At 34.0% G+C, this 25,905-nt stretch overlaps 3 protein-coding genes across 11 annotated transcripts; 1 reads left to right on the top strand and 2 right to left on the bottom strand.

The window, feature by feature from the left end:
* Window positions 1–1,000: 1,000 nt before the first annotated feature.
* On the bottom strand, window positions 1,001–12,781 carry LOC112560650 (prostaglandin reductase-3-like). Of its 5 annotated transcripts, none has more exons than XM_025232645.1 (13): window positions 12,681–12,781; window positions 10,697–10,836; window positions 9,263–9,350; window positions 8,655–8,750; window positions 7,975–8,073; window positions 7,465–7,504; window positions 6,846–6,874; window positions 6,211–6,285; window positions 5,969–6,040; window positions 5,537–5,598; window positions 4,131–4,230; window positions 3,076–3,261; window positions 1,001–2,849 (listed from the first exon to the last, which is right to left on the bottom strand). In XM_025232645.1, the coding sequence occupies exons 2-13, from the start codon at window positions 10,804–10,806 to the stop codon at window positions 2,796–2,798; spliced, it is 1,011 nt and encodes a 336-aa protein (XP_025088430.1). In that variant the 5' UTR covers window positions 10,807–10,836; window positions 12,681–12,781; the 3' UTR covers window positions 1,001–2,795. The 5 variants fall into 5 exon arrangements, with proteins under 5 accessions (XP_025088430.1, XP_025088431.1, XP_025088429.1 ...); XM_025232646.1 differs by having other exon boundaries at window positions 12,687–12,778; XM_025232644.1 differs by having other exon boundaries at window positions 12,552–12,764.
* A 58-nt stretch (window positions 12,782–12,839) lies between these two features.
* Window positions 12,840–17,867, top strand: LOC112560652 (nurim homolog). Of its 2 annotated transcripts, XM_025232650.1 has the most exons (5): window positions 12,840–13,217; window positions 13,533–13,708; window positions 14,186–14,231; window positions 16,027–16,194; window positions 16,436–17,867. In XM_025232650.1, exons 2-5 carry the CDS (start codon window positions 13,680–13,682, stop codon window positions 16,706–16,708), a joined length of 516 nt encoding a protein of 171 aa, XP_025088435.1. In that variant the 5' UTR covers window positions 12,840–13,217; window positions 13,533–13,679; the 3' UTR covers window positions 16,709–17,867. The 2 variants fall into 2 exon arrangements, with proteins under 2 accessions (XP_025088435.1, XP_025088433.1); XM_025232648.1 differs by lacking the exon at window positions 14,186–14,231 and having other exon boundaries at window positions 12,863–13,217.
* On the bottom strand, window positions 17,265–25,905 carry LOC112560649 (glucose-6-phosphate exchanger SLC37A4-like). Of its 4 annotated transcripts, none has more exons than XM_025232639.1 (11): window positions 25,782–25,905; window positions 24,898–25,228; window positions 23,890–24,027; window positions 23,089–23,183; window positions 22,685–22,820; window positions 21,879–21,977; window positions 21,166–21,333; window positions 20,713–20,798; window positions 20,372–20,479; window positions 18,422–18,560; window positions 17,265–18,294 (listed from the first exon to the last, which is right to left on the bottom strand). In XM_025232639.1, the coding sequence occupies exons 2-11, from the start codon at window positions 25,103–25,105 to the stop codon at window positions 18,176–18,178; spliced, it is 1,296 nt and encodes a 431-aa protein (XP_025088424.1). In that variant the 5' UTR covers window positions 25,106–25,228; window positions 25,782–25,905; the 3' UTR covers window positions 17,265–18,175. The 4 variants fall into 4 exon arrangements, with proteins under 4 accessions (XP_025088424.1, XP_025088427.1, XP_025088426.1 ...); XM_025232642.1 differs by having other exon boundaries at window positions 24,898–25,064; window positions 25,782–25,828; XM_025232641.1 differs by lacking the exon at window positions 25,782–25,905 and adding an exon at window positions 25,252–25,775 and having other exon boundaries at window positions 24,898–25,182.

Below are 25,905 nucleotides of genomic sequence, written 5' to 3'. Positions count from 1 at the left end.
GGATCATTCACTTTTTGGTTGACAGGAAGCAACAAGTACTTGTCAATAGCACTTTTTCCAACTTATTACATGCACCGGCTCGCCTCAAGGCTGTTTTTTTTATCCCCGCTTCTGTTTATTCTGTATACAAACAGTTGTCACAGTAACCATGAAGATCAGTATCTTGTCAAATTCTCTGATGACACTGCACTGCTTTCTCTCTCTCTCTCCTTAGTGGGCCAGTGGACCCATGGTGTAGCTTTGGATGAATTTATTGCCTGGTGCAATGACAATTTCTTAAAACTTAATGTAAGTCAAAATAGAGGGTCTTTGATTTCCATTCGGAATTCTCCATCAAGTCCCATAAGTGTTATCCATGACGAGGTGGACATTGTTCCTGCTTTTAAATACCTGGGCATTATCTTTGATAAGCGACTTTCTTTGTTGGGATGTCAACACTCAGACTATCGTGAATAAGGCTCAATAACACCTCTTCCTTCTCTAGAAGCTGGTCTTTCTCGGAAATTTCTTCAGCTCTTATAGATCGCACATAGAGAGCGTGCTGTCTTCATCTGTTTCTACAACAGTTTATCAGTGAAGGAATAAGTGCAGCTTATATTTTGTAGTATCCACCTGCTCCAAAGTCACTAGGACAGCCCTAAGCACTCTTCAGACTCTACATAACAGGCAGACACTTCTGAAAATGTCTGAAATCCTTCATGGTGAGAGGCATGTTCTGTCAAGAGAATTTTTCCAACTCCCATTGGGCCACCAATTTTGTATATCTGCATGCAGGACAGGCTGTCTGTTGTTTCAGTTGTGCCTCTTTTGAATGGTGCTGAGTGCAAATGAATGTAACATGAATGCAAAAGTCTGTTTGGTGCCAATGAATGTGTTGTGATGTTATTTTTATTCAGCTGCCCCTGAACTGCCTTCTGGAACAAATAAAGTGTTCTCTTATCTCATCTAGAAAACATAACATATACATAAAGGTATGAAACTGTAGATATACACAGAGAAAGACGTCTTCAAATCTGTTTATTTTGAAGCTACATATACACTCTTTTTCTGCAAAAGTTTTAACTGCATAAAAAAATCAGCCACATTAAATCATTTACACCACACATATTTTTTTAATATTTTAAATAATTTACAAAGGATGTAAACAGGTTTATTTATGCAATCATTATAGTATCACAATCATTCTTATAACAGCTAACCCAATTCTTACGACAGATGTACAACAGGATGATTATTAAGTATTGTTCTCTGCTTCTGACCATTAAGTCTTAAAAAGGTTCTCTGCAGCTGCAAACAACACAAGCAGTATAATTAATTTTGCACAAGAGCTTGTTCAATACTCAAAAAGTTATAGATGACTCCTGATTTATGTGAGGAATGTATTCCCGATGGATTGCATGTAATGAAAAAAATTGCTTTTTTGAGAAAACAGTCTTCTTCTTCTACTGACCATATAGTTTGCTAAATTTTATACTTTTTTTTTATAGCACTATCACCCATACCAAAATGTTCTCTCATGCTCACCATGGGTTTACCATTCTCATATCAAAAGCACTTTCAACATTGCTGAGAATACATCTTTTCAAGTCTAATTTGAGTCCCTCAAACTGCAGCAACTACTTAACATTACAAAGTGACAGGTCTATTATAACTTGGTTCATAACAACAATAGAACTGCAGAGCATTAGGAAGGCTGTTTTACAGAAATGACTCCTTAAAGACTACATCAGATAGGATTTTTACTTCCCCTTGAATTAACACCTTTGACAATCTTCTAAACATTAAGCGTGTCAGCTCTTTTTTAGTCAAAGTTCATTAGCCATTTTTATTCAAGGTCATAGTAGTTTACATAGGGTGTTTGTAGTATTAGTAAGTTTCAGCCAAACTCTAGAGGCAAAGACCGTCACTGGACCCAACACTGTGTAATTATTGTCACTTTAACCTTATTATTAACCCCAAATATTACTCAAAATTTCATGTAAAAATGGTTAACCTAAGGCAGTACTCAGGCTCCATCAGGTTAATCGCAAGTGATGTTCAGGTTAACTGTCTGAAGCCTGAGCAATGCTAGGAACAACACTAAGACGATAACCATTGGATAGCAGAAATTAACAAGCACTTCCATATTTTGCTTTTGTATCATGGATGTGTTTCCATTTGGATATCAGCGATGGATCTTTATATTTTCATTCAGCACAATCTGCATAGTTCTACTATTTTTTTTTTGCAGTGCTATTTGATTTATTATCCTGCAATTAACAAGAATGTGAACTGACTGAATCTATTTTCCACTACTGTTTACTTCATTTGTTTCAGTTACATTTTTTTTTTTACAAAAGCAATCATAATGAACTGATCAACTTCTGCTGTTCACATAATGTGACTGGTCAGCATTCTTCTCATCTTAATAACTCTTGATTTCTGCAGTTTTCAAAATGTGTCTCCACCATTTAATCAGCAGTGATCCCCCTTTATTAACGGTCTTTTCATTATTATTCATTTTGTATCGATGACTGTGATTGCCATACATCACTAAAGCAATGAGCTTGCCTGTTGACTGGGGGACATTGCGGAGTATAAGTGACCTTTATTATTAGTTGTAAATACAGATACCACTGGAACATAAACATGGCCCTAGCATATAGACTGTGAAACTTTCATCTACTTGCACAGAAATCAGAACTCATGTCAAATGAACAGTTCTGATAAAAAGAAATGTGAATTTCTGAACTGATCAAGGTGACTTTGCTTTCTATCTGCAAGATGGGTGGATACCTGTTGCTTGAGGTCACCTTTTAGTCTGGTAGCTCCACAATAACTTTACCAATATTCTGTCCAGAATACATATGCTAGAAAAAGAAAAAAAAAGGAAGCAAACATTAAAATATCAGTCTTTCGTGAATTCATGCACAAACTCTTTCTTTCTCTCTCTCTCACACAACGTCTTTGTGTACATGCTTATAACAGTTTTTTTGAATCCTGAAAAAAATCTATCACTCTAAACTAGATATAAAACCAATGATCTGTGCTTCACTTTAGGTACTATAGCATATCTAATATTTATTAAGAACTCACTTCAACGGCATCATAGACCCTCTCCAAACCAACAAAAGCTCCTCCAGGTGTTGTTTCTCCCATGTCTATAGAGCTAATTAATTTTCCTTGCTTAAAAAGACTGATGAGTCGCATCATGTACTCCTTGAAGTCCTTGCTATAATGCATGAGAAAAAAGCCCCTTAAACTTGCTGACAGCTGCAGCATCTGACCACAAGAAACAATGCAATAATTGTAAGTTCATAAGCAGAGCAATATTTATCATATACAATTTCATATAAACATCTCGTGTCGATAAGGACTTGCACAGTTTATGGGCTTGAAGCAACTAGACAAAGTTTGATTATGTTAAAGAAAGAATGAACTCTAAGGCAAAGTGATTTCTCATAAAGAAACATCTAGTCCAAAAACACAGGGATGTCAATATATAAATAATGCTAAATCATTTAATTCCACATCAGAAACGCTGGAAGAGACACAGAGCACTGCACTTATCTCAATAATTTAGGCAGCAAATTAATCAGAACATTTTAAAAAGTAATTTGGTAGTCCTATAAACGAACTTTGATGAGCATCTCAGATCATTGAAAATTAAATTATCTTTTAGTTTAAATAGAACTCTTAATGGGGGTAGAATATTTTTAATGTTTTCTTTTAGGTCATCTAACTTATCTGAATGGTACCTATACACAAGCTCACAGAATAAATTTATGCCATATACATGCACTTAAGGCGACCTATTACCTAATTGTATTAACTGGAACTGAATTCAGTAACGTCTGGATTTAGTATGAAGCAATTATTTCTTCAACTTTGTGAACCCCTTATCTCACTGCTGAGTATTAATAAATGATTCTTAAAGAGCTTGGAGACAAATAGATGGGGCAGTCAGATATAACAGCCTACCACAAATAAAAACTTGATTTTAGACATCTTTTAATAATCTGTCAGTAATTTTTTTTTTTTTTTTTGTCTTCTTCACTGCTCCAAGCTAAAAAGAGAAAACTAGAAAGAGATGAGTATATGCTCATGACATATCTCCTTTGCAAAATAACCTCCATTACAAAATAACCTACCTTCAAAGGCAGCATGCTTGATGATTTGAATCCACCAGTGAAACTTGTGGTGTAACCTGAGATGGCCCCTATTACAATCAGACGACCCCCTACAGCAAGGCTGTTCAAAATGTAAATTCCAAATTAAGTTTTCAACAATAAAAGTTGTTTGCAATGATGATTCTAATTAATGGTAAACTACCATTATTAAATGACATCAAGCGACTAATTAGAGAAAATTATTACAAGGGGGGAAAAAAAGGAAAGGTTTACTAAGACAACAGGATGGATTTCCTTTCTCTTTTTTTAGATCACTCTCTGGATGATATATATCTTGTATAAAAGCTTTCTCCACTACAAGACATAGTTTTACTGTGCTATATATCCTCCATCAGGTTGTACCTGGCGGTCATTATTGTTTGCATGACTGTAATTTAGTAACATTTTTGTTGATAACTTATTAATTATTACTAAAAAGTGAAGAATTTTATTTTTACCTCTGTTCTTTTCAAAGAGGTGGTGTCTAATAATATGCTGCTGAGACAGAGTTTTACAATGCTTGCAGCAGAAAACAATATCTATAAAGAAATTTCTGGACTGCTTATCTTAAAAGACAGCAAGTTCTTGAAAACATAATTAAGCAAAAATAAGTTTAATCTTTTTTTGGCCATTCAACTATTTAAACTTATGTTGTGTACATTTTTACAATGTGACTTACATATACATAGATTCTTAAATGTATTTATGAATTTGTTAACTAACGTGTTCATTAATTAGTACTTCCAAAAGCAAGTAGATTTAAATAAGTACAGGTATCCTGATCAGCTAACACAAAACATTTGGCCTGAATTAAGTTTGCTGATTCCTTAAGTCCAAAGTTTCTTGTTCATCCGCAAAGTAAATGTGGGTTGTTTTAGTTTTAATTAAATGTTTGACAGAGTTTGACAGAGCATTTGATATAGTAGTTAATATAAACACTCTTACAACTCAGATGTATATTTCTGGACATCCTAAGACCAGTGCTTACTCTTTCATGAAATTGTAGGCTGTCAGGTTCTGGCAAGCCATTTCACAACCAAAATGCAGACATTCTTAATATCAAGGGCGTAAACAAATACTGTCAAACCACTGTACACTTTATTAATAGTTATTCTTTTTATTTCTTTCTCTCATTTTATTTTTTACAAAAGTTATCAAACTCTTACTTCCCACAGCTCAGAGCCCATAAGCCTAAAACAGAGGGGCCATAAAGCTTGAGGTTTTGTACCCTCTTCAACATGATAGCTTCATCTACTGTTGTTCCTCTTTATGCTAATTCGTTCTAGAAGTCAATGCAAAAAATCTGTCTCCTTGTAGTCCAGAAATCTACATCCAAGTTTATAGATGTATCTAAAATAATTTCTCTTTATTTTATTATTTATACTTACTTATTTAAACAAGTTTCAAATACAGCACCACCAATGGACTCATACACAACATCAACTCCATGCTTCAAAGAAAAAAAAAATTCTCATTTTCTTGTAGCTGTGATTCAAGAAAAGGAGTTGACCAATAAAAAAATGGGGAACAAGAAATGAATGATTAAAGCTAAAAAAACAAAATTGGTAAAGAACAAATTAAGCGCATATTTCAAAATTATCAAAATTTGACTGCTAGAGTACATCAGCTGCTTAAAAGTTATAAGTACAATCAAACTTTGCTCATGTTTTCATGACTGCATACTTAGTCTTATGCATGACCAAATAAGCGCTTCAACATTTCAAGTTACATAATGTTTAGAAATATCATAGATAGGCAAAAGACAACAATATAAAAACAAAAGTTCATGTTAAATTGACATTGTATGCATTACAACTCACAGGATATTCTGCTTTAAGCACTAACTCCAAGTTCTCTTTCTTGTAGTTGATAGGCCGGTTACAACCAATCGTCTGAAACATTGAAATATATTTATAAAAATCAATTACAATGTGACAAATACGAAAAAGTTATGCTTTCAGTGGTGTTACAACACTACTATAAAGTAAATTGCTGAGGTTAAGAATAAAACTAAACAAACTTCAATTTAGATTTTTTAAGACTTCTTATTTATCAGTACAACCTTCAAGAATTTGACTTTATCATCAGAGGAACATGTACCAATGACTTCACAGCCAGTCAGTTTGCACCACTGCACCTAATTCAGAAAGATGGGAAAGGAATGAAATAAAAAGGGAGACAAAGAAGATTAAACCATTAACAAATAAACTGAGACAAGTATAGCAAGAAGAAGAGGCAAAATAATTAAAACATGAGATGATACAAAGTTAGCCATATAATTTCATATTTATCACTATAAAAGTGTTAAAAGGGGGGGTAAGGATAAAATAGTTTGCCTTATGTAATTAATGACACTTTTTTATTTCTATTTTTAAAAGAAATGATGCTGTAAAATCAAAAGCAAGTAAAATAATGCCTGAAAATAAAGGAGTGGTTTTCATAATAAATAAATAATTAATTTGAATATTTAAATATCACATGGATTATAACAGCATCAAAAATATAGTTCACTATATACATACATAATTAACCTGCAGAATAACTACCCTGTAACCCTGAATTACTGTTAGTGTCAGCAATGGCCATTAATAAAGAGAACTTTGTAGAAAAATACTCCAGCCAAAAGCAGTCATTGCTTGTTTCTATTATTTGATTCTTTAATTTATTGACTCAGAAAACAAAAAGCTTTAAACTCACGGCAAATTGTCCTGTGCCTCCTGCAGCAGCTGAAATTTATATGACAGTAAAAGCATTTTAATAACAACATATTTTTCTCTATGATGCTTTTTACACCTCATGAAGATATCTGCTTCTCCTTTACAGGATACTCCAAGAGCCCAAACTTTTGTGAATCAAATTTCAGCATGGTTACCTTTTCCTTAAATCACTGATATCATTGACTTTTAAAAAAAATGTGTTTGCACACAATGTCAGTTGTAGCACAATGGAAACTTTGATCAACATGTGGTTTACCTTTATGTCAGCAAAGACTTACAAATCTGTATACAAAATAGCAAGTTTAAATAATAGTAAAAGTAAATATGAGGCTAAAACACTGAAAAATAAAAGAGAGTCAAAAACTGAAGACATAATAATTAGACTCACACTGCAATCAGAAATGTAAAGAGTCTTTGTAACTTTCAAAATACTAATACATGATTTAAAAAAAACAAAACACATGAAGACAAAGTTAATGTGAGACAAAACAACAGAAAATGTAAAAGTACTCCATACTTCCATGTTTTCTTCACAGCATAATTATGCTCAAGGAAACAAAAATGATAAAACACTGAAAAGGGTGCTTTTTAAATTTTACCTGTTATTAACACTTTGTCCCCTTTTCTTATTTGTCCAACCTGCCAGTTTGAAACAACACACATGCATATATGCACACATAGTCTTAATGTATGTCTAGTTAAAACATAAGATTACAAAACTATTCTTTATATATATATATACACATGCATATAATATGTTTAAAGATTGTTTTATAAGAAAAAAACAAAACTAAATTATATTTTAGTAAATAAAAATCTGTTCTGTAAACAGCTTTAGTTACCTGAACTGAAAATTTTAGTTTAAAAAGAAGCATTATTGCCTGATAGTTCAATTTAAATGTTTTGGTTGAAAGATACTGGCTAACCACCATCATCAACATTCATCTTTTACTCTCTGTCATTTGATGCAATCATGGTCAACATTTTGCAGAAATATTCTGAATAAAAGTGCATTGGTTTACTGTGTCCTCTAGAACTTTAGAAGAGATAAATACAACAGTCTAAATGGGATTCAGCAAAATAAAAAAATTCCTTCACTATGCACTCACCTTGTCAAGACTGATGGCTGCTGTTAAACCACTAAGCATGAAAGGTAGGTACCTGGGATCCACTTCAGGTAATGGAACAACTTGTTTAGCAGCAACTGTCTGAAACAAAACGACATCTGATTTTTGGAAAATGGAATATCTTAAAAAAAAAATGCATCACTCACAATAAGAAAACTAGAGATGGACTGGAGAACAATGCAACATTTAAAACAGTGTGTAAATCTATCAGATTTTATAGTCATGCATATAGTCATATGAATCTCAGAGATTCTAAGCATGCACCAAATGCATAAGCATAATAAAGCTCCTCAGAAAATGAGGTAAGCCTTCAGATGCGAAATAATACAAAATACAGGAACATGCTTTATTTATAACTGCTTCTAAACTCATGTGTTTCCTTATTAAATGGACCTTTATGTGACTTGGTTCTGTAATAAATGAGTTAATAACTGATTAAATGAATGTAAAGCCCAGCTTACTACCTACATGTTCGAAGCCATCAATTAAATATGGTTCCAGTAATTTTTAAATAAGACATTAAAAAATGCTACATAATAACTGGAATCCACATTATAGTCTTTCTGTATTATGCAAAATAGGTTATGTTTTGATGTGTGTGTTTTATATACTGTCCCAAAAATCAGAAGAAAAAAAAAACCTCACATGAGCAAACAACTTACTTTGTATTCAGCAAAGGCTCCATTGCTGAGGTAAACAACTGGCTGACCAACCTTCAAATTAGCTTTCTCTCCAACAGCAGTCACATAGCCCAAGCCCTGATGTAACATACAACAAATCCACAAAAAATGTGGCTTTGCAGACACCTATCTATAAAGATCCTTAAATTTAAATGCTCATGTACAACATTAAGTATAAAGAATAATTTATATCAAAACCATCTATAATATACTTCTATGGCAAGCTGAAAGTGTTTATATTTTCCTGCAATTTTAAAAATAATTAATAATTCTGTCTTCCTTGTTGTTCGACATGTTGCATAGGTTGCTATAAACTGGGCAGTTTTTGTCAGCTCAATCAGTTGATCTGAAGAAGCCTTATTTTGAGGCATCTTTAAACTTAGTATTCTCGAGTTCTGACTTTTGTAACTAAACGAAAATGTAAAAACTTAAAATATGTTGATTTTACGAACTCACTACCTCTCCACCTCTTTCTTGCTCAGCCATGCAGCAACTCCACCCACCCACATCCAAAAAATACACACAGAAGAAAGACATTATTTTTTTTAAAAAAAAACAGTTAATGTAATGCAGGTTTAAAAAGTCTTCACCTCAAACCCTGCATCAAAAGGAGGACGCTGGGATGGATCATAACGTCCAGCTGCATAGTTGACATCCGAGGCATTGATGCCTACATACCTGCCAATTAAAATAAAAGACATCAGTGACTTCAACCTTCTATACACGTACTGAACCAATTTTGATCTCAGCGTCATAAACACTACTAGGTTGCCTTGTTTTGAAAAGTAACTGCCTACATATTCAGTAATTTAAAGATATGTTTATATTATTTGGACTAAAAGAAGATAATTCAACATTATGGTTAAGATTAAATGCTCAGACTTGCTCTACAGTAGAATTATATGGATAAAACGTTCACCAAAAGGAAAAGGCAACTTTCTGTTTTGACTTTGTAATAGTAATAAATGGCAGCATGATTAGTGCAACTTTACACAGTAATAGCTTAATTATCTCACTTACACCACAAAGTCAAAGTATAGCTGCAATGATAAAGAGATAAAGTACATCTCGGTTGGTGTGCATGCAACTGAAATCCCTTTAGTTCATAATGCTTTATTGTAAAATTCTAAAATTTCTGCTTATGTACATAACTATTATTAAGAAAAAGAGACTTGACATCGTTACTGAATGGTTTCATATGTATCAGTTTCATTTAAGTTTTAATCACGAGAGAAATGTTTAAATATTTAACTAAATAATCCAACTAATGAATAAGATACTGGGTCATTATCCCACACCTCACACTCTGTGTGCAGATATCTGGGATAATGTAGACAAAGAGTATGATCCACAACAAAATTTCGCTTAGGAGAGGGGGGGGGGGAGGAGGGCTTATTTAGCTTTGATGATTACACAAAAAGGATTTCTTCTGCATGTTTAATCTACAAATATTGTCACACTTTCGGTTTTTTAAAATCAGCCCTAGATTACTTTGTGCAATAAGCTGCTAATTAGGGGACAAATCCCTGCCTCCTATGTATTTTCACAGAAAGGTATGCAGCTTTTTTAATACTTTTTTATCATAATGACCTGCTTCAGAGTAAACACGATTAATGTACTTTGTATATATCAAGTCTATGTGTCAGTAGATAAGCTTTTTAAAAAATTTCTTTTACATTTTTTTCACCTTGATAAAATCCTCAAGGAACTTGAAAGAAGTTTTAAAAAGTACTACATTGGTACAAGTATTTGTGGTATCTGTTTGACATGTTTCTCTATTATATATATATATGTATACAAAGGTGTTTATGTGCGTTGAAAACTTTTTATATCAATGTACCATTTTGTGCAAGTATGATTTGGATATTTGATTTGACTGGAGTTCTTTTGACATATATGTATAAGACATGCACTGCTACTACTATGCACAAATGAGTAAATAAGATGAAATGTACTGTAGTGTAAAATAAATGTTTTAAAAATGAATAGTTATGTATGTTAGATAGTGAAACTATGAAGCTAACCTGTTTTTGATCAGCACCTCCCCACATCCTGGAGTGGGAATAGCAGCTTCCACAAGTTTTGCCACTTCTGCAAATTTAGTTCCCAACTGCGTCACAGTAATCTTTCTCATTGTCCTTGGCAGTTGTGAGCTCAAGCCCAACTAAATGATGAAAGGAAGGAATCATATCTCGATGAGCAAGTAATACAGCGACATATACACAACAAAATTTGGCTTAACTTGTTTTTTCTTCTTCTATGGGTAAAGCGCTCATGTTTACTTTAAAAAGTGTAATGCCTATTAATAAATTTAAAATTTAAATTGTCATAATAAATCATTGTAAAATTTCTTTGCACATTAAAACAAAAATTATTCTATTGCACTGTGTCATGTGACATCATCAAAACCTATGTGGAGGACAGAAAGCTTCCAATCACTCATTCTCCGTTTCTGAAGTTACACTTTGGTGCTTCCACTATAATAATGATTATTTTTGTTAAGTTTTTATGCTTGGATGCTGAAGCAATAAAGATGTGTGTTTACCCAAATCAACTGCTTTTAATTTATTATAGTTGTATGCAGAAACAAAAGCACATTTGATTTGATTGTAACAGACAACCAACTGGACACCCAATCACAGGTAAGCTATTGTCAGTCTGATGCCTGCAAACACCTAATATTATTTTCATTAAAATTAAAGTTAAATGAGAATTTTTTTTAACTAAACCCTGATGTATTTTATCACTGTTGAAGGTAAATGTTTCAGCGGGCATTTTGACATACTCTTAGGATAGTGGTATATTACTTACCATCAGCAAAATGTTTTGTACCAAAAAATGGTTATTAAATTAGACTTTATTTTATATTCATTTGCAGAATATAGGATTGTGTTCTGGTGTTACAGCAACCACACACCCATTACCAAAAATGCTTACAAGAAAAGTATAGTATCTGCATGAAACTTATATATTTTTAAACTTTAGTTTAGGGTGTTTCTTCCTAAACAGCATCAGTAAGAGTGTAGCTCACTATGTATGTCCATAGTTACTGACCCAGTAAGAAATACAACCAATCAACCATACAAACCATCCATGCTGAGCTTAAAATCATACTATGATGCATAGGAAAAATGAATTTGTATTTTTATGGCACTTAAGAACTCTTCCTTGGAAGTGAGCATGTCTCACCTTAAGTTTAATATGATTTTTAGGAATTAAGCAACTATAGTCCTATATAGGACTAGTTTTCAGTTAACGGGAATGTCACCTTCCTATAGTGCTCTTTACACTAATAGACATCATTTAGTTTCCTTTAATGCACAGCATAGCGAAAGTTTAGTGTATTTGCTTTAAGTGAAATATCATACTGCCTTTACATAGTGAAAATTTCCTGACATTCCTTAATTGATTTTCTTATTATCAATTAATATTTTATAAATTTAAAAAAAAAATCCCCTCACATTCTACTCTGTATTCTTTTATCTTTTTAATGAACATGAGAAGCACACATAATCATTGTAGAATATCTCAAAAGGTAACTGCTAATGCATGCTCAGAAAAAGAAAGAAAAAAGCTCATTTCATCAATCCAATTAACTTACAATGCCACAATTTTTCTTTCATGTACTTTCACATACACTATATAAACATCGATGTTAATTCTTTTCACTATCAGGAGAATAATTCCAACATGTAATTTTGTGAACTTGACTTTTAATGGTCACGACAAGACTATAGATATCACCACGTGTATCATTTTAATAAAAAAAATAATATTTAATAATTTTTAGGGGACTAGCGCCAGTGCCAGTTGCCGAACTGTTTAAAATAAGTCTGTATGGTCGTTTTCGAACTTTGTACTGGACATACTTCGACTCACATTGCTTTATGCTTTACCGCAGCTACTATCTTCCATATATCGTAAAAAAATTGGGCAAGTAAAGACTAGCTAAGTTCAGGTTTACTGATAAACAATGAGATGAAGACTTGATTAACTTGTACTACTGACACAAACCGATCAGAATCTCAGTTGACAACACTAATTAAAGCAACATAAGACGCGACTTTTGCCCTCCAGAAGGGTTATGACCTTCATTTGCATATCACGTGATAACTTTACGAACTTTTAAAACTATCACCACGGACATATATTAGTTCGTGCTATCACATGCAAGCTCTAAGTTGGCTCTATAAAGTGCTAAATATTTCATCACATTGCAAAAAATGTTTTGGATCAGCTATTATCCAAAATAATTTTTTTATTTTAGTATTAATAATTCCATACAAAATAATAAGCAGTTTAAATCATTAAAAAATTAACTTCCGGCTACTACAGAAAGACTACTCTAAAATAGTAATCTCAAACGGTTTAAAACGAGAGAATGTTTTTCGAGATATTACATACTGTGACTGCATTAGTTGTAGTGAACAACCTAGCATCGTGTTTATGGCATCTTGTAATATTTTTGTCGAATCAAGAATATCTGGGATCAATGTGGTCTCAGATATCCATCTTTAAGATATAAACATTTCCGAGACTGGACAGGTAGTGTGTACTGTTTTAGCTTTTGCTTTACGCATACGCTGAACCGACTTGGGATAAGGTCTTTCCAACTGATGGCATGCAGAGAGTTTAGATCCTTTTGCTTCTTTATTTATTTTTACTTTATTTTTTTGCATATGCAGACAGGTTTTTTTCGTATTGGTTTGGTAGGGTTTATATGTAAACGTTGAAAACTTAGTATATATATATTGCTAAATTTCGGGAATGTGACAGAGAAATTCAAATAATAAACAAGAACTACAAAAAGTAAGCTTCTTCATCTATTAGATTTTCATATTACTCTGAACTTGCTTTCAGATTCTGAAATACAGTACATTGTCTTACGTCTGCTGAAAGATACTATGCTGGTGGGAGCATTTATCATACAACACAGTCTCATGGCTACAGATGCATGGAAAAAATTAATGCGTCGGTTAAACATTAACGTCAGTGAAAGACTTCTGTATGTCCTGGCTTCTTGTTTTGTTCTTACAGTAAGTAATGAAATTTTACTTTTATAATTAGTTCTCAAATGTTTGATCGACAGCACAGTAAATTACTGCATTTGAAGACGGATATCATTTAGTCATTACTAAGTAATCATGATATTCCTTTCTTATGATATAATGTTTTCCCCACCTCTTCAAGCAGTGTTTCCCTTAAGAATATTTTTCAGTCAAGGTGTGCATTTTCATAAAGTTTCTGAGAAGTAAAGTTTGAATTAACATTGGTGTCGCCATGATATAGCTTTAGTTGCTGGCATTGAATAAAACACTAACATTAATGCTGGTATGGTGCACAAGTTCAGGGGTGAAAGTTCCAGGAGACACATTGCTGGTACAGGCAGTAGAGCCATCAATACAATACTCCTAGAACCACCCAAGTCTCAGATGATTGTCTTGTAATGCTTACTTGCTGGCTGTTTTGTTTTTGGGGCTTTTTTTTTTGTTTGTTTGCTTGCATTCATACAGATTTACTGCTGCAAAGATGCCATTTCTTGTGGGGCACCATTTCAGTGTAAGTTCTCCAGGCGAGCATACCTTTCTCTCTCCCAAGACTGACTGTTGTACCTCTGTGTGGTGACACTATCCACTGGGCATTATGAGCATACAGGTTAAATATTGTGGAGTTTTCATAGTTGGCATTCAAACTCACCCACCAAAGAGTGCATGTTGGAATAACTCCAAGTATCTGTGGCAAAATAGGTGCACATGGGAAGACAGTGGAGAGAATTTATCAGGCTTCAACATTATCAGGAATCTTGTCAGCTCAGACTGTACCCAAACTGTATTCAGGAAATGCAGGAGATCAGATCATTTATTTTGGACAAAGATTGAGAAAGTTTTCGTGGATAAGGAAAAAAAAGTCTTGATAGTTTTTTAACCTAGCCAAAGCATTTGACAAAGATTGGAAAGAGGGTCTTTTCCTTTCCTTTCCTGTTCACCAAGGACATTAAAATTCCAGTATTATTCACCTGGCCGCCCAAACATTTGAATGCAGAATTAACACTGACATAGAATCATTTAAAACTTGTAACCCTTATTGTACTGAAAGGTTTTTATCCATTTCATTTAAAGGACTATATTTTATCTTTATGACTGTCCAAGAGACTGGCAACAAACAAAAGTCACTAGTAATTGTCTCGGATAATATAACATTTAAAATATAGCTTAAATTAGTAAGGTATTTTAAATATGACTGCCAGCTCACTTGAGTCAACAGCCAAGAATTGTTGCCAATATTGCAGTGTTGCTATCAGTGTGCTGGAGTGGTTGATAATTCATGGAACTCAAAGATCTTGAAGTTTTCAGATATTAGCATATGTATGGCTGTCTTCTCAACTGAAAGTAGAGTAAGAATAAAGAATCAAAAGGTAAGGTTAGCCACTCGTAATTTTGATAGGAGGATTTAACTCCTCAAAGGCAGGTTGATGTCATTGTTAGATGGAGTGAAAATACAATGCAAGACCAATCAACTGCAGTGGTTTACTAAATGTTGTTAGGCAAACGAATAAATGTAAAACCATCGCAGAAGATTTCTGAAATTTCTGACTATTAACATGCTGTTAGATTTTAAATAGATCACATGATTGCAAGTCCAACAAAACATTGTAATGTGTACTTTATTCTTCTATTGGAAAACAAATTTATATCTTTTGTTTAGTGTTGTAAACTATACCAAATAGATTTTTTTAAAAGATGGTAGAATATAGTTGCTACTGACGATACAAATGATAAAAATAGAATAGGCAAATGATTTTCTCCTATATAATAATTTTTAGATTTAATCCTCTAATGTTAAATTCTTATTTACCACAGTTTCTGCAAAACAGTCTGACACACAATCAAAACAACTTCTTGATTGATAAAACTAAAATTAAATGTAATGTTGGTATCCTTAACACATAACACACTGGCTTCTGCTTGTCATCTCGAACTGAAAGTAAGCTGTGGTTATGACAGCATTTACTACATATCATAAGTTAGGATCCAGTTAGTTAAGCTAATGTGTTCTGTCTCTTTATCAAGCCTTTTATTGCCAGATCTATACCATTTGGCATTCGTTAATTCTAGGTGGAGTATACAGTCATTAACATGGATGGTAATGGAAGACTATTTATGTCTTTGTAAAACTAAGTTTTATTAAATCAGATCATCATGAGCTTCCCAGACATCATTTAATGACAGACAAAAATCTAGAAACAAGTTATGAACATGTTGTCAAAGACAAGAAAATTTTAGTACGTTTGTGTTACAAATAAAATGTATGATGCATCTAAAAACAGTGTGTCAAATATATCTTGTTTGAACAGACTTTGATGCAGAAATGGAAGAGCACGCCTGATGTATACCTGTGGAGCATTGATACAAGTGAGAGTAGATTCTGGTGGCTTTTCATACTGGTGCACGCAGTGGCTTGGATGATCATTTTTATTGAATTGATGATTATGGACCCTGGGGAGCTAATCGGGTTAAAACAGGTATACTGCTTATGTTCACATTTTATTCATAATCATTTAGAGTTGTCACATTTAGTCATCAATAGAAATTGTTTAGTTAAGTTAGACTTCCTCATCTCCAAAAGAATAAAAATATATAAAACATTATTTGAACCTGTAAAGTGATCTTCTCCATTCTTCATGCATGCATATTTGCATCTACTTAGCTACAAAATGTAGAGGTATAATGCTGAAACCATTTAAAATCTAACATTTGTTACAGATATACTTTTACCACACTAGAAAATCAGCTCCCCTCAGCTACAAATCAAAGGAGTTACAGCTGTTCTACAAGCACTTTCGACATCCAGGACCTTTAGGAATATGGTTGATGTTGTGGGTACATCCTGTGATGACACTTGATCGCCTAGTACTTGCTGTGTCATGGTCATTGTACATCTTTATAGCTTATAGTGTCTCTCTTAATGGCTTTAAGTTTGCAAAAAGTTACTTTCAAGTCCAGCGATCCAGAAGTGTCTATTACAGACCCACATAGTGATCACTGAGTAATATCACTAATAGATAAAATGCAGTCAAATACAACACTTCTTTGACATTTCTTTATTGCTTTTTTTAGCAAAATGAAACATTGAAGCATTTAGCAACTTGCTTGAGTAACAGAGTATAACTAATAAATTTAGCTATGTAGTAAATAAAATTACCTAATTAGCAGATGATATACTGTAAAAACATCTGATTATAAATGTAAAAGTATGTACCTGCAGTACCAATAACACCCTCACCTGGACAACACCTTACCCTCAGTAAGACAGAAATGGGGGAGAAATTTTGCCTATTACTGTTTACCACAAAATAAAACCCAATATGGCACAAAAACATAGTCTATTACCATGCAATAATTTGTCAAAATGAAAAGCATATCTGTTACTGTAGCTTGTTTTATTTTGTAGCAAGTGGTTACTGATAAACACTGTTTCCTGCCACTACCTGAGGCTCATGTATTCTGTTCATTTGTTCCTGTAGAGATTCTTCATAGGTCAGATTTTGTTTTCTTTTGAGGTGCATGCCATGCCTTGGTTTACAGCTTCCGCTTTATAATGTTGAAAAAGACCCAATAATCACAGGGTGGAAAAAAAAAAATTCAGACACCTTTCATGTCAGCATGCAAAAGTTGAAAAATATGAATTTAAAATGAAAATAGAGTAAAATAAAGTCATGTTGTTTGCAAAACCAGAGAAAAAGACAATGCCAGACTTCGTCATATAAAATGCATATGCAACTAGTTAATACAAGATTTATGAAAGAAAGCTTACTTTTATATAACTGACTAGTATGCTATTGCATCCTCAGCGAATGCAGGCAAAAAATGTGATATTTTATTTATTTGCCAGTTTGGCAGCTATATGATGCTGTTGCAGTCTCATTTTGACCGCATCCCTTCATTTTTTCCCCTTTCTTTGGTGCTGTTTATAACTTTATAAAATTTAATTTATTTAATGGAAGATATAATCTATTTGATATTCTTTGCAGAGTCAAGACTTCCATTGAAATATTGTTGCATAATTTAATGATAGTTCTCACTTATCAGTTTAACTATTTTCATGCATATTACGTTGATGTATATACAAACAATTTATATATTAGAAGACAGAAGGCACATATGTTAAGCTTAATAAACCTAGTTTCAGTTTTGAGAGATTGTTCAATGGCTTTTTGTCTTGAAGACTGAATGTTCTTAAGTTTGAGTATTCACTCAGTCACCAGAATAACCTCACTTCTGCTGCCTTTTACCCTTTGTTAAATGTAATTTGTATCTTTGTACAATAACTCCATAAGGTACTTTTTAAACGTGGAATACACCCACTAAATAATAATTTTACAGTGAGCTGTAAAACTAAATTTCCATCAACCTACAGATAAGCAATATTTCTTCAGATCTCTTGACACTGGATAAAGGTCAGCTTTTATAATGCTTGAATAAAGTTTTGCTGAGTACCTCATCCTAAACACAGCAACACCGACAGTTCATGAAGGACACAGCTTCAACCAGTAGAAAGGCAGTATACCAGTTGTTCTGCCTGGCAACCAGACTAAGTGGATATCCTGACAAGACCATGCCCACTAGAACAGAAAATGTTATGCAATTAAGAAAAAAGTGGATGCATGATTTAATGTGAGATTTAAAATTATTCCCACAAATATCCCTATTTTTAAACTGCAATGTAATAAAAGCATACAATTTACTTACAGTTGGCAAATAATGATGCAATAGAATGGGCAGTGCCAGCTTGGTTGTCTGATGTTAACTCCATGGCTGCTACTCCAAGGAGTGTTATAGATCCATATATACCAAAACCAATGCCAAAGCCAAGTATGCTGATGGAAAGCTATCAAGAAAAATGCACAGTACAAAGCATCTTTTTATTATTCACTGATGCTATTAAGCTTATAATTAGCACCGTCCAAAATATGGCAGCTACTTAGGTAAACGAAAAATGTCTACTACTATGATGAACCTAACAGTTTAACATTGAGTATTCTTAAATTAAAATTAACTTCCCACAACATGAGTGCTATATCCAAGTATTGTCTGTCTGGTGCACAACAGATATATTAGCTCTTGTGCATCTATATATGGGACGATGGAGAGGGTTATTTGGTGCAATTATCATACCTGGTATTAATGACATGCCACTATTTCTATCTATGATATAATTATTACTGTCAGTGTTGTGCACCATCATATTCCGCAATTTTGAACAAATGGCTCATTGCTTTTCCGACTAAACCTTAAAAATGTGTTTGTAGAGACATGGGTTAAAAAGGGTATAAAACATGGTAATACTATTATGTCTCTGAAAGTATAATTTTTGCTGTTATATATAAAAATTTCCCATTCTACTAAGAAAATACTATATAATAGGTCATAGGTTTGTCCTAAAAATGCAAGCCTTTTTGTGTAAAAACTTTTCTTTGCTGTATAGCATCACAAAAAATCTTACAAGCATGGCGGTGATTGATGACAAGAGTGCCAGATCAAGTTGGCATTCTAAGTTCATGATAACGCAGCGCCCCTCCTGGGGCATAGGCCATCGACTACAGTCTTAACTGTTGTCGATGTTTTAGTAGCAAGGATTTGTTTTGCGGTGTGGGGGTGCTGGCCCCATGCCCAACCCTCCTCCTTTTTCAGCCGGGCTTGGGACCGTCCTTGGCGGAGGGCAGCCAGCCCTGTAAACAGATGCCACGTGCAGAGAAAGAACAGCATGCCCGAGACGAGAAATGAACTCAGGGCAGCCAACCTTCACTGTATTGGTGACAGGCGCTAACCGTTGCGCCACCGGGCCGCCACTAACAGGTTGTTGTGCTCACACATTATTCAAAACAGTAAAATAGCATGAGATATAACTTGGTTCAACTAAAAATGTTCAATACCACATACCTCTCCCAAAATTCCTAAATTATTTTTTTATTTTGGGCTTCCGTAACTATTGGCTAAATGTGAATAAAGAGGTGAGTCAGGAGAAAAACGTTTTATGGACGAATGCTGATCTATCCACAACATTTCACAGAAATATTTATGAAAATAATACAAATTAATTCTACTTTATATTTTTGTTCATTAATGGTTCTTGTTCAAAAAGGGGTATGTAAGGTTCACAAAATGAGTTTATATGTCAGTATTGATAAGGCACAAATCAGGTGAATAAATAAAAAAAAAAAAATTGTTTCTTATGTTAAAAAAAGTGTGAACAATAAGAAAACCAATCTGCATATTTATTTCAGCTGCTGTGATTATGTCACTTTTTTTTATCCATATTGTTAATCTTTACATTTCAATAATGTTTTGGTATTATTGCACATACTTTATAGCTGATTAGCAAAATTATTAATACTATTGTATTAACAGGCAGTGATCAATGATCATATTAATTACAGCTGATAGCCAAAGCAAGTGTATTGATTCACATAAGAGTGTTACATAAAAAATGTATAGCATACTTATAAAGCCATGTACCACAAGTAAAAGTAATATTTAATGTTACTATGTGCTTATGTAAATGTCTGAAAATGCATGTTGATTTATTTGAAGTTAATTTTAAAATTGAATAAATGTGACATCTATGTAATATGGTTTCAAACATGTCACCTACTCTGTATATATATATAAAGCAATCATGTTTTCTGAATTTCTACTCACATAAGAAGAATAGCTGGTGACAAAGATAAGAAAAAAGAACATAAATGCTGAATGAAGAATTGTGCAGAGCAAAATGACCATCGTACGAGGGTTGTAAGGTGATGCATTCTGGAAAATAATAAATCTGTCAGAAAACATAGTATATGGCAACTGCAGTCAATTTTCTTTTTTCAACTCAACCTAGAGGTCTTAACTTTCTCATGAATTTTCCAAGAAGGAAGGGGAGGAGCCTCATTATTTTCATTAAAAATGATGTCGTAAACATGGAATTACTGATCATCTTCATACTTTCTGTAATTTATTTATCAGACATCAAAAGTAACACCGTGATTTTAATTCACCTTGGACATGAAGTAGTCAGAAATGCAGCCTGCAGCAAGAGAGCCAAAAATTCCTCCAAGTTCTTGGCTGCTTATGAAACTACTGCCTGCGTGAACATCAACAATTCATTTTCCTATCCACTCAGTGAAATGTGACAGAATTATACCTTCTATTTTCCCAAAAATCCACTGGAACAAGTTCAGTACAGTTTTAGATTATTGCATCTCATTTGATCAAAAGCCTCAAGCTTACCCTTTTAAAACAAAGAAACACACATCTGCATTTTAAAATGAGGTTAATTTACCTTCAAAGATCTGACCCTAATTTTTCTAGGATTAAAATGGTTTGACAAAGGGGTGACTTTTGAAGGGATAGATCCTTAATCATGCATCAGAAAAGTCTTGCTCAAAATGAAGAGAAACTTATCAAGGGAGATTACACCTGCTAAGACGAATCTTCCAGTTGCCATTTACCTGTAAGGTTCGAGTGACCACTCTCGTCGATGAGATAGTGATGACCCCAGTCTGTGCAGGCACCTCTTACAGTAGACACCAGCATGTAGTTTACACAAAGGCTCAAAAACAAGGGCTGTCGAAGCAATGCTCTTATTCCCTCTTTCCAAGATTTGCTGGAGCCCAAGGCTGAAAGGATTTCTACCACTGCATTTCAGACTTCAACAAACTACAAAGCATTAAATAAAGACAAGAAATGTGAACTAAGTGAACAACATGGAAGCAAAAGTCAAACCAAAATGTAAACAGATGAAGTGATTGCGGGAAGTTTTAAGGGTATGTGTGGACTGCAAACTCACCAGTTCCTACACTATCCACATCTCCCAGTGGATGCATGTGACCCCAGTGGATCCTTCTGGGCTGTTAATGCAAAACAGGGATCTGCTGACTTTGAGTTTTTTGCCTGTATGTGAACTCCTTGAGGTTTTTTTTCAATATCTTCTGTCTACAGTTACCTGTGAGGTAGCAAATGATCAGATGCAGCTTGGGCACTAGCTGGATGGTTAATGTGTATCATTTTAGCTGAATGCCACATTAGCAATCCAGCTAGCATCCAGTGACAAAATTGTGCACCTGGACCCAGAACCCCAGTCCCCATTTAGGGCATTCGTGTGCATAGGGAAAATGAAGCAAATTTTTGAACTGGTCACCAATAATTTGAAAAACAGACTTACCCTTATTTTCTGCGACACATTTCTGGTCACTTGTATTTATGGTAGGTCTGTCATCTAGTATCATATAAGCTAGCCCTGTGAGTGCAATGGCACAAGTAGCTAGTCAAACAGAGGAAAAAAAGAATGGAACATATAATACCAGTACAAATATTTTGTTTCACTATCTTCTTTATAGTACATTTCTGTAACTGTTTTAACTTCGCTGTTTTAAGACATCGTCATTTTCAATGTACTCAGAAAAGTAAATAATGAGGGTATGGACATTTCTAAAATGTTCAAAAGAGCCTGCTACTAATTTCTCAAGATGTGCTCAGATTTCTGTACACCATATAAATACCATGCAAACAAATTTGAATGAAAGGTCACTTACTATATTTTGTTTCTTGCTATATTTGTTGAAAACACATGAATATTCTGCTGACATTTTAAACGCTCTCAAAGAGTCTGAGATAATGCTGTAAAACACCCCTTGCTATTTTAGAGGGTAAAACTTTAAAGAGTTTATACACCTATTGCAACTCTACCTTTTCATGGTTTTTTTTTTTTGTGCAGTAGGTGACTGTAAACTTGCTAATGTTCATTTCAGTATCAAAACAAGTCAAAAAAACCTTTTATCTTCCTTATCTTAAGGCAAGAATGCTTTTTAAAAAAAAAGAAATAAGACAAAATTCCAGCAACCTTTTCTTGTGATGCCACATAGGTTTAAAATTATAATTACTAAAATGAAATGAAAAAGTAGGATTAAACATGATATGACAATCGTCTTACTATTATGGATTAAAAATAAAAACTCAACTCCAACACACCTGCAGCATTAAGGGCAGTTTTCCAGTCAAACAAGCTGAGCAGAAACGCTGATACTAACGGACCAAATGTTCCTGATATATTCATGGATGTTGAGAGGATGCTCCACCAGGTTCCAAATTTTTCTGGGGGAAACCACTGATGGGAAAAAATTATGTGTGTGTGTGTGTGTGACCTGTGTTTAGTCAGAAAATATAGTGATACTTAATGACAAAATGAGCACCTATTAGTGACGCATACATACTTTCTCACAATAAATGCAGTTAAATGTACCAAAGCATGCTACTAAAGATGTTCTTTAATGGCAAAGACGAAGGTTACAATCAGAAATGATAAACGATGCTGGACTACAAGTTTATGTCTGATTTAATGACAGCTGTCTACTATTCACATCATGATCACTTACCTGCTTTATGAGGACAGCACAGGCTGGCCAGCTGGGTCCCTGAGAAAGACCATTGATGAACCAGCAAACTACAAACATGCTCATGCTGTCACACACTGAAATAAGCATGTTTGGAGCTTATATTACTCATATAAATTGATTGCAATGGTTGTGTTCTTCAACACCCTGCCTTACATGTTATAACATAATCTTTCTGCTGTGATACAACAACAAAAACTTAAATGTGTATAATATAGCAGGAGTTCAAATAAGTATAAACTTCTCACATGATTTGGACACCGAGTAACATTCTTTCAGCTAAATAAACAATAGTCCATCACATTTTAGCAAAAAAAGTCGCACGCAGATCTTATCAACATTTCATCTCTTTTTTAAAAATTTTTTTTAATAATTGTCCATGATCTATTCTTTCTTGTGATATGTCCTAAAATAAATTTCTAGAATGGTCATATATCTTTAATTCTTACCATTGTTTTAGCAGAATGTAAAAAAAGTACATTAAAATATATGATGGGAAACAACTGTATCCCATTTTTTCCCCCACTGAAGCAGACTACTTGAATACCTTCCCTTAGTTTATTTCATATATATGACCAAAAGTGACTAGTCCTGGAAACAGCCCAGACAGTATCTAGCATGACAGAAAAAATGTTTTGGTAGGTAACTTTGTGTCAAATTAAATCTGTTTTTTTTTAAACAGAATGATTAAATATTGAGGAGTAAATTGTGTTATCAGCTACCTTTTCACACTATTTTTTATTAACTCCACCAACTCAAAAGTGTAAAAGGATAAAATCTTACCAGTAAATGCCACCACACTGATACCAGCCATGAAGAGGGAAGCAGTGAAGAGAGTACTGGGGCTGTAAAGGTCCACCAACACTCCTCCCAGCAGTTTACCCACACTATAGCCAATCCCCTGGCTGCTTAGAATCAAGCCTACATGCAAATAGTTTCAGATCACTTTCCTTTGCCTTAAAATCAGCGAACTTTTCAATGTTTAAATGGTAAAATCCTAAGTCGAGAGATGGGTTGACACAAAATATTAATACTCAAAAAAGATACAATTAAAGTGCATTACCTAAAACTATTTATTCTTGTTCAATAAAGTGAAAATAAAGTCCTGTGACCTTGTAGTTGTTGGCATGCAAGTCATCCAGGCCAGTTTTTTAAAGGCTGTGCCCATGGACCTTCATTTAGGTCTGTTGCTGTGCCATCTCCTCTCTCTCACTGTCTTATCTTCCCCAACCCTCCAGTGAGTCAAGTACCTTAACTCCCCAGCAGGGTCAACTGGTGAAAAATGCTGTTTCACACAGGTATCGAACCAGCAGTGCACACCTTTGAGTTCAGATACTGTAGCTCTAATCATTAGACTATCTGCAATGCTCACCCTTGTTCAGCATGCTAAATAAATAATGCCTTTTCTCTCTGCATACAATGACTCATGAATTTACATATACGCACAAAATTATTTCTACCCAGAAGACTTTCATTTTGTATGTGTTTCATGTATGCTGTTATAGTATTTCTTCTTTGGCAAATTGTTTTCCCTCTAAAAAGGTGAATGTTAGAACTAAAAAGCATGTTTGCCTATGCTATCACCTTGTTAAGAAAATTGTTTTCGTTTTTTTCACACACACGCACGCACTGGTGTGCACCACTAGATAACTAGCTTTGTATATTGAGAGCAATCCTCAAAAGACGTGAATACATTATCTGGAAATATCAATTATGCTTTTATAATAATAATCATGTTGATTTATATAGTTATCTACCCCACCATCAAAGGCCAGTTTTACGAACACTTACCAATGAGGCTTTTGTCCATGTTCTCTGTTTCCATCAAAGATGGTGATGCAAATGAAACAGATTTTCTTACATATGTGATGACTGTATATCCAAAATAAAGACAGAAAAACACAGCAAGTGTTCTCTTTTCCATTTTTGTTGTAATATGTCCACCAGGAAAAGGAAGGCTAGAATCATACACTGAGATGTAAAATGCAGTTCTTAACATATTTTTAACAGAAATGCATTGTTTAACATTTAAATTGATGAATTTATGAAGTCATAAATGATATGATTCTCCTTGTGGTGGCCACCTCCTCGCCTTTCCCATAATGGTGAGAATAATCTGCACCTGCACAAATACATTACACTATTAATGTACTTTCTTTACCTATGTGTCCGCATCGGCACTTCCACAAAAATAACAACAACAAAACTATGTTATGCATTAGTGATGTTTTGAACAGCACGTAGAAGATTATCCCATTTGCTTCAAAACATTTACTTTGCACCACTGAAAAAATACTTTTTAAGAAATACTAAACAGTATTATCCATGCATGACGAGTGTAGTGAGCCCTTAGTGAGTCATCTTAAGTTGTTTCTTTATAATAATTTTGCTCTTATTATCCATAGGCATGCACGGGAAATACATAAGAGATTAAAATCAAACGACGATTGGTGGCTACCAGACGACAAAAACCCAGCTGAGTTTTTGCTTCTAACACTTTTGAGGCACCTGAACCAGAAGCACTCACTGAACTTTTAACTGTTGTCGGTCACTTTCGAATAACAGGGAAAGATCGAGTTCTAGCAACAGGGATGTGCTACTGGGCAATTAAATAGTAGAAAATACAAATAGCCATTTATGTAAAGACTATGTGGCATCTGCCAGCTACAGTTTACCTGTTTCAAAGTAAGGATCGAGGACACGCCGGCTGGCACCTGGGAGTAATGTCCCTTTAGACGATTACGTTGCATGCGTTGTCAGGCGCTTAGTACAAATAAATGTAACGCACGCACGCACGGC

The sequence above is a fragment of the Pomacea canaliculata genome, linkage group LG3 (genome assembly GCF_003073045.1).
Source record: "Pomacea canaliculata isolate SZHN2017 linkage group LG3, ASM307304v1, whole genome shotgun sequence".
Taxonomy (NCBI): domain Eukaryota; kingdom Metazoa; phylum Mollusca; class Gastropoda; order Architaenioglossa; family Ampullariidae; genus Pomacea; species Pomacea canaliculata.
This window is presented reverse-complemented; position numbering and strand designations above follow the sequence as displayed.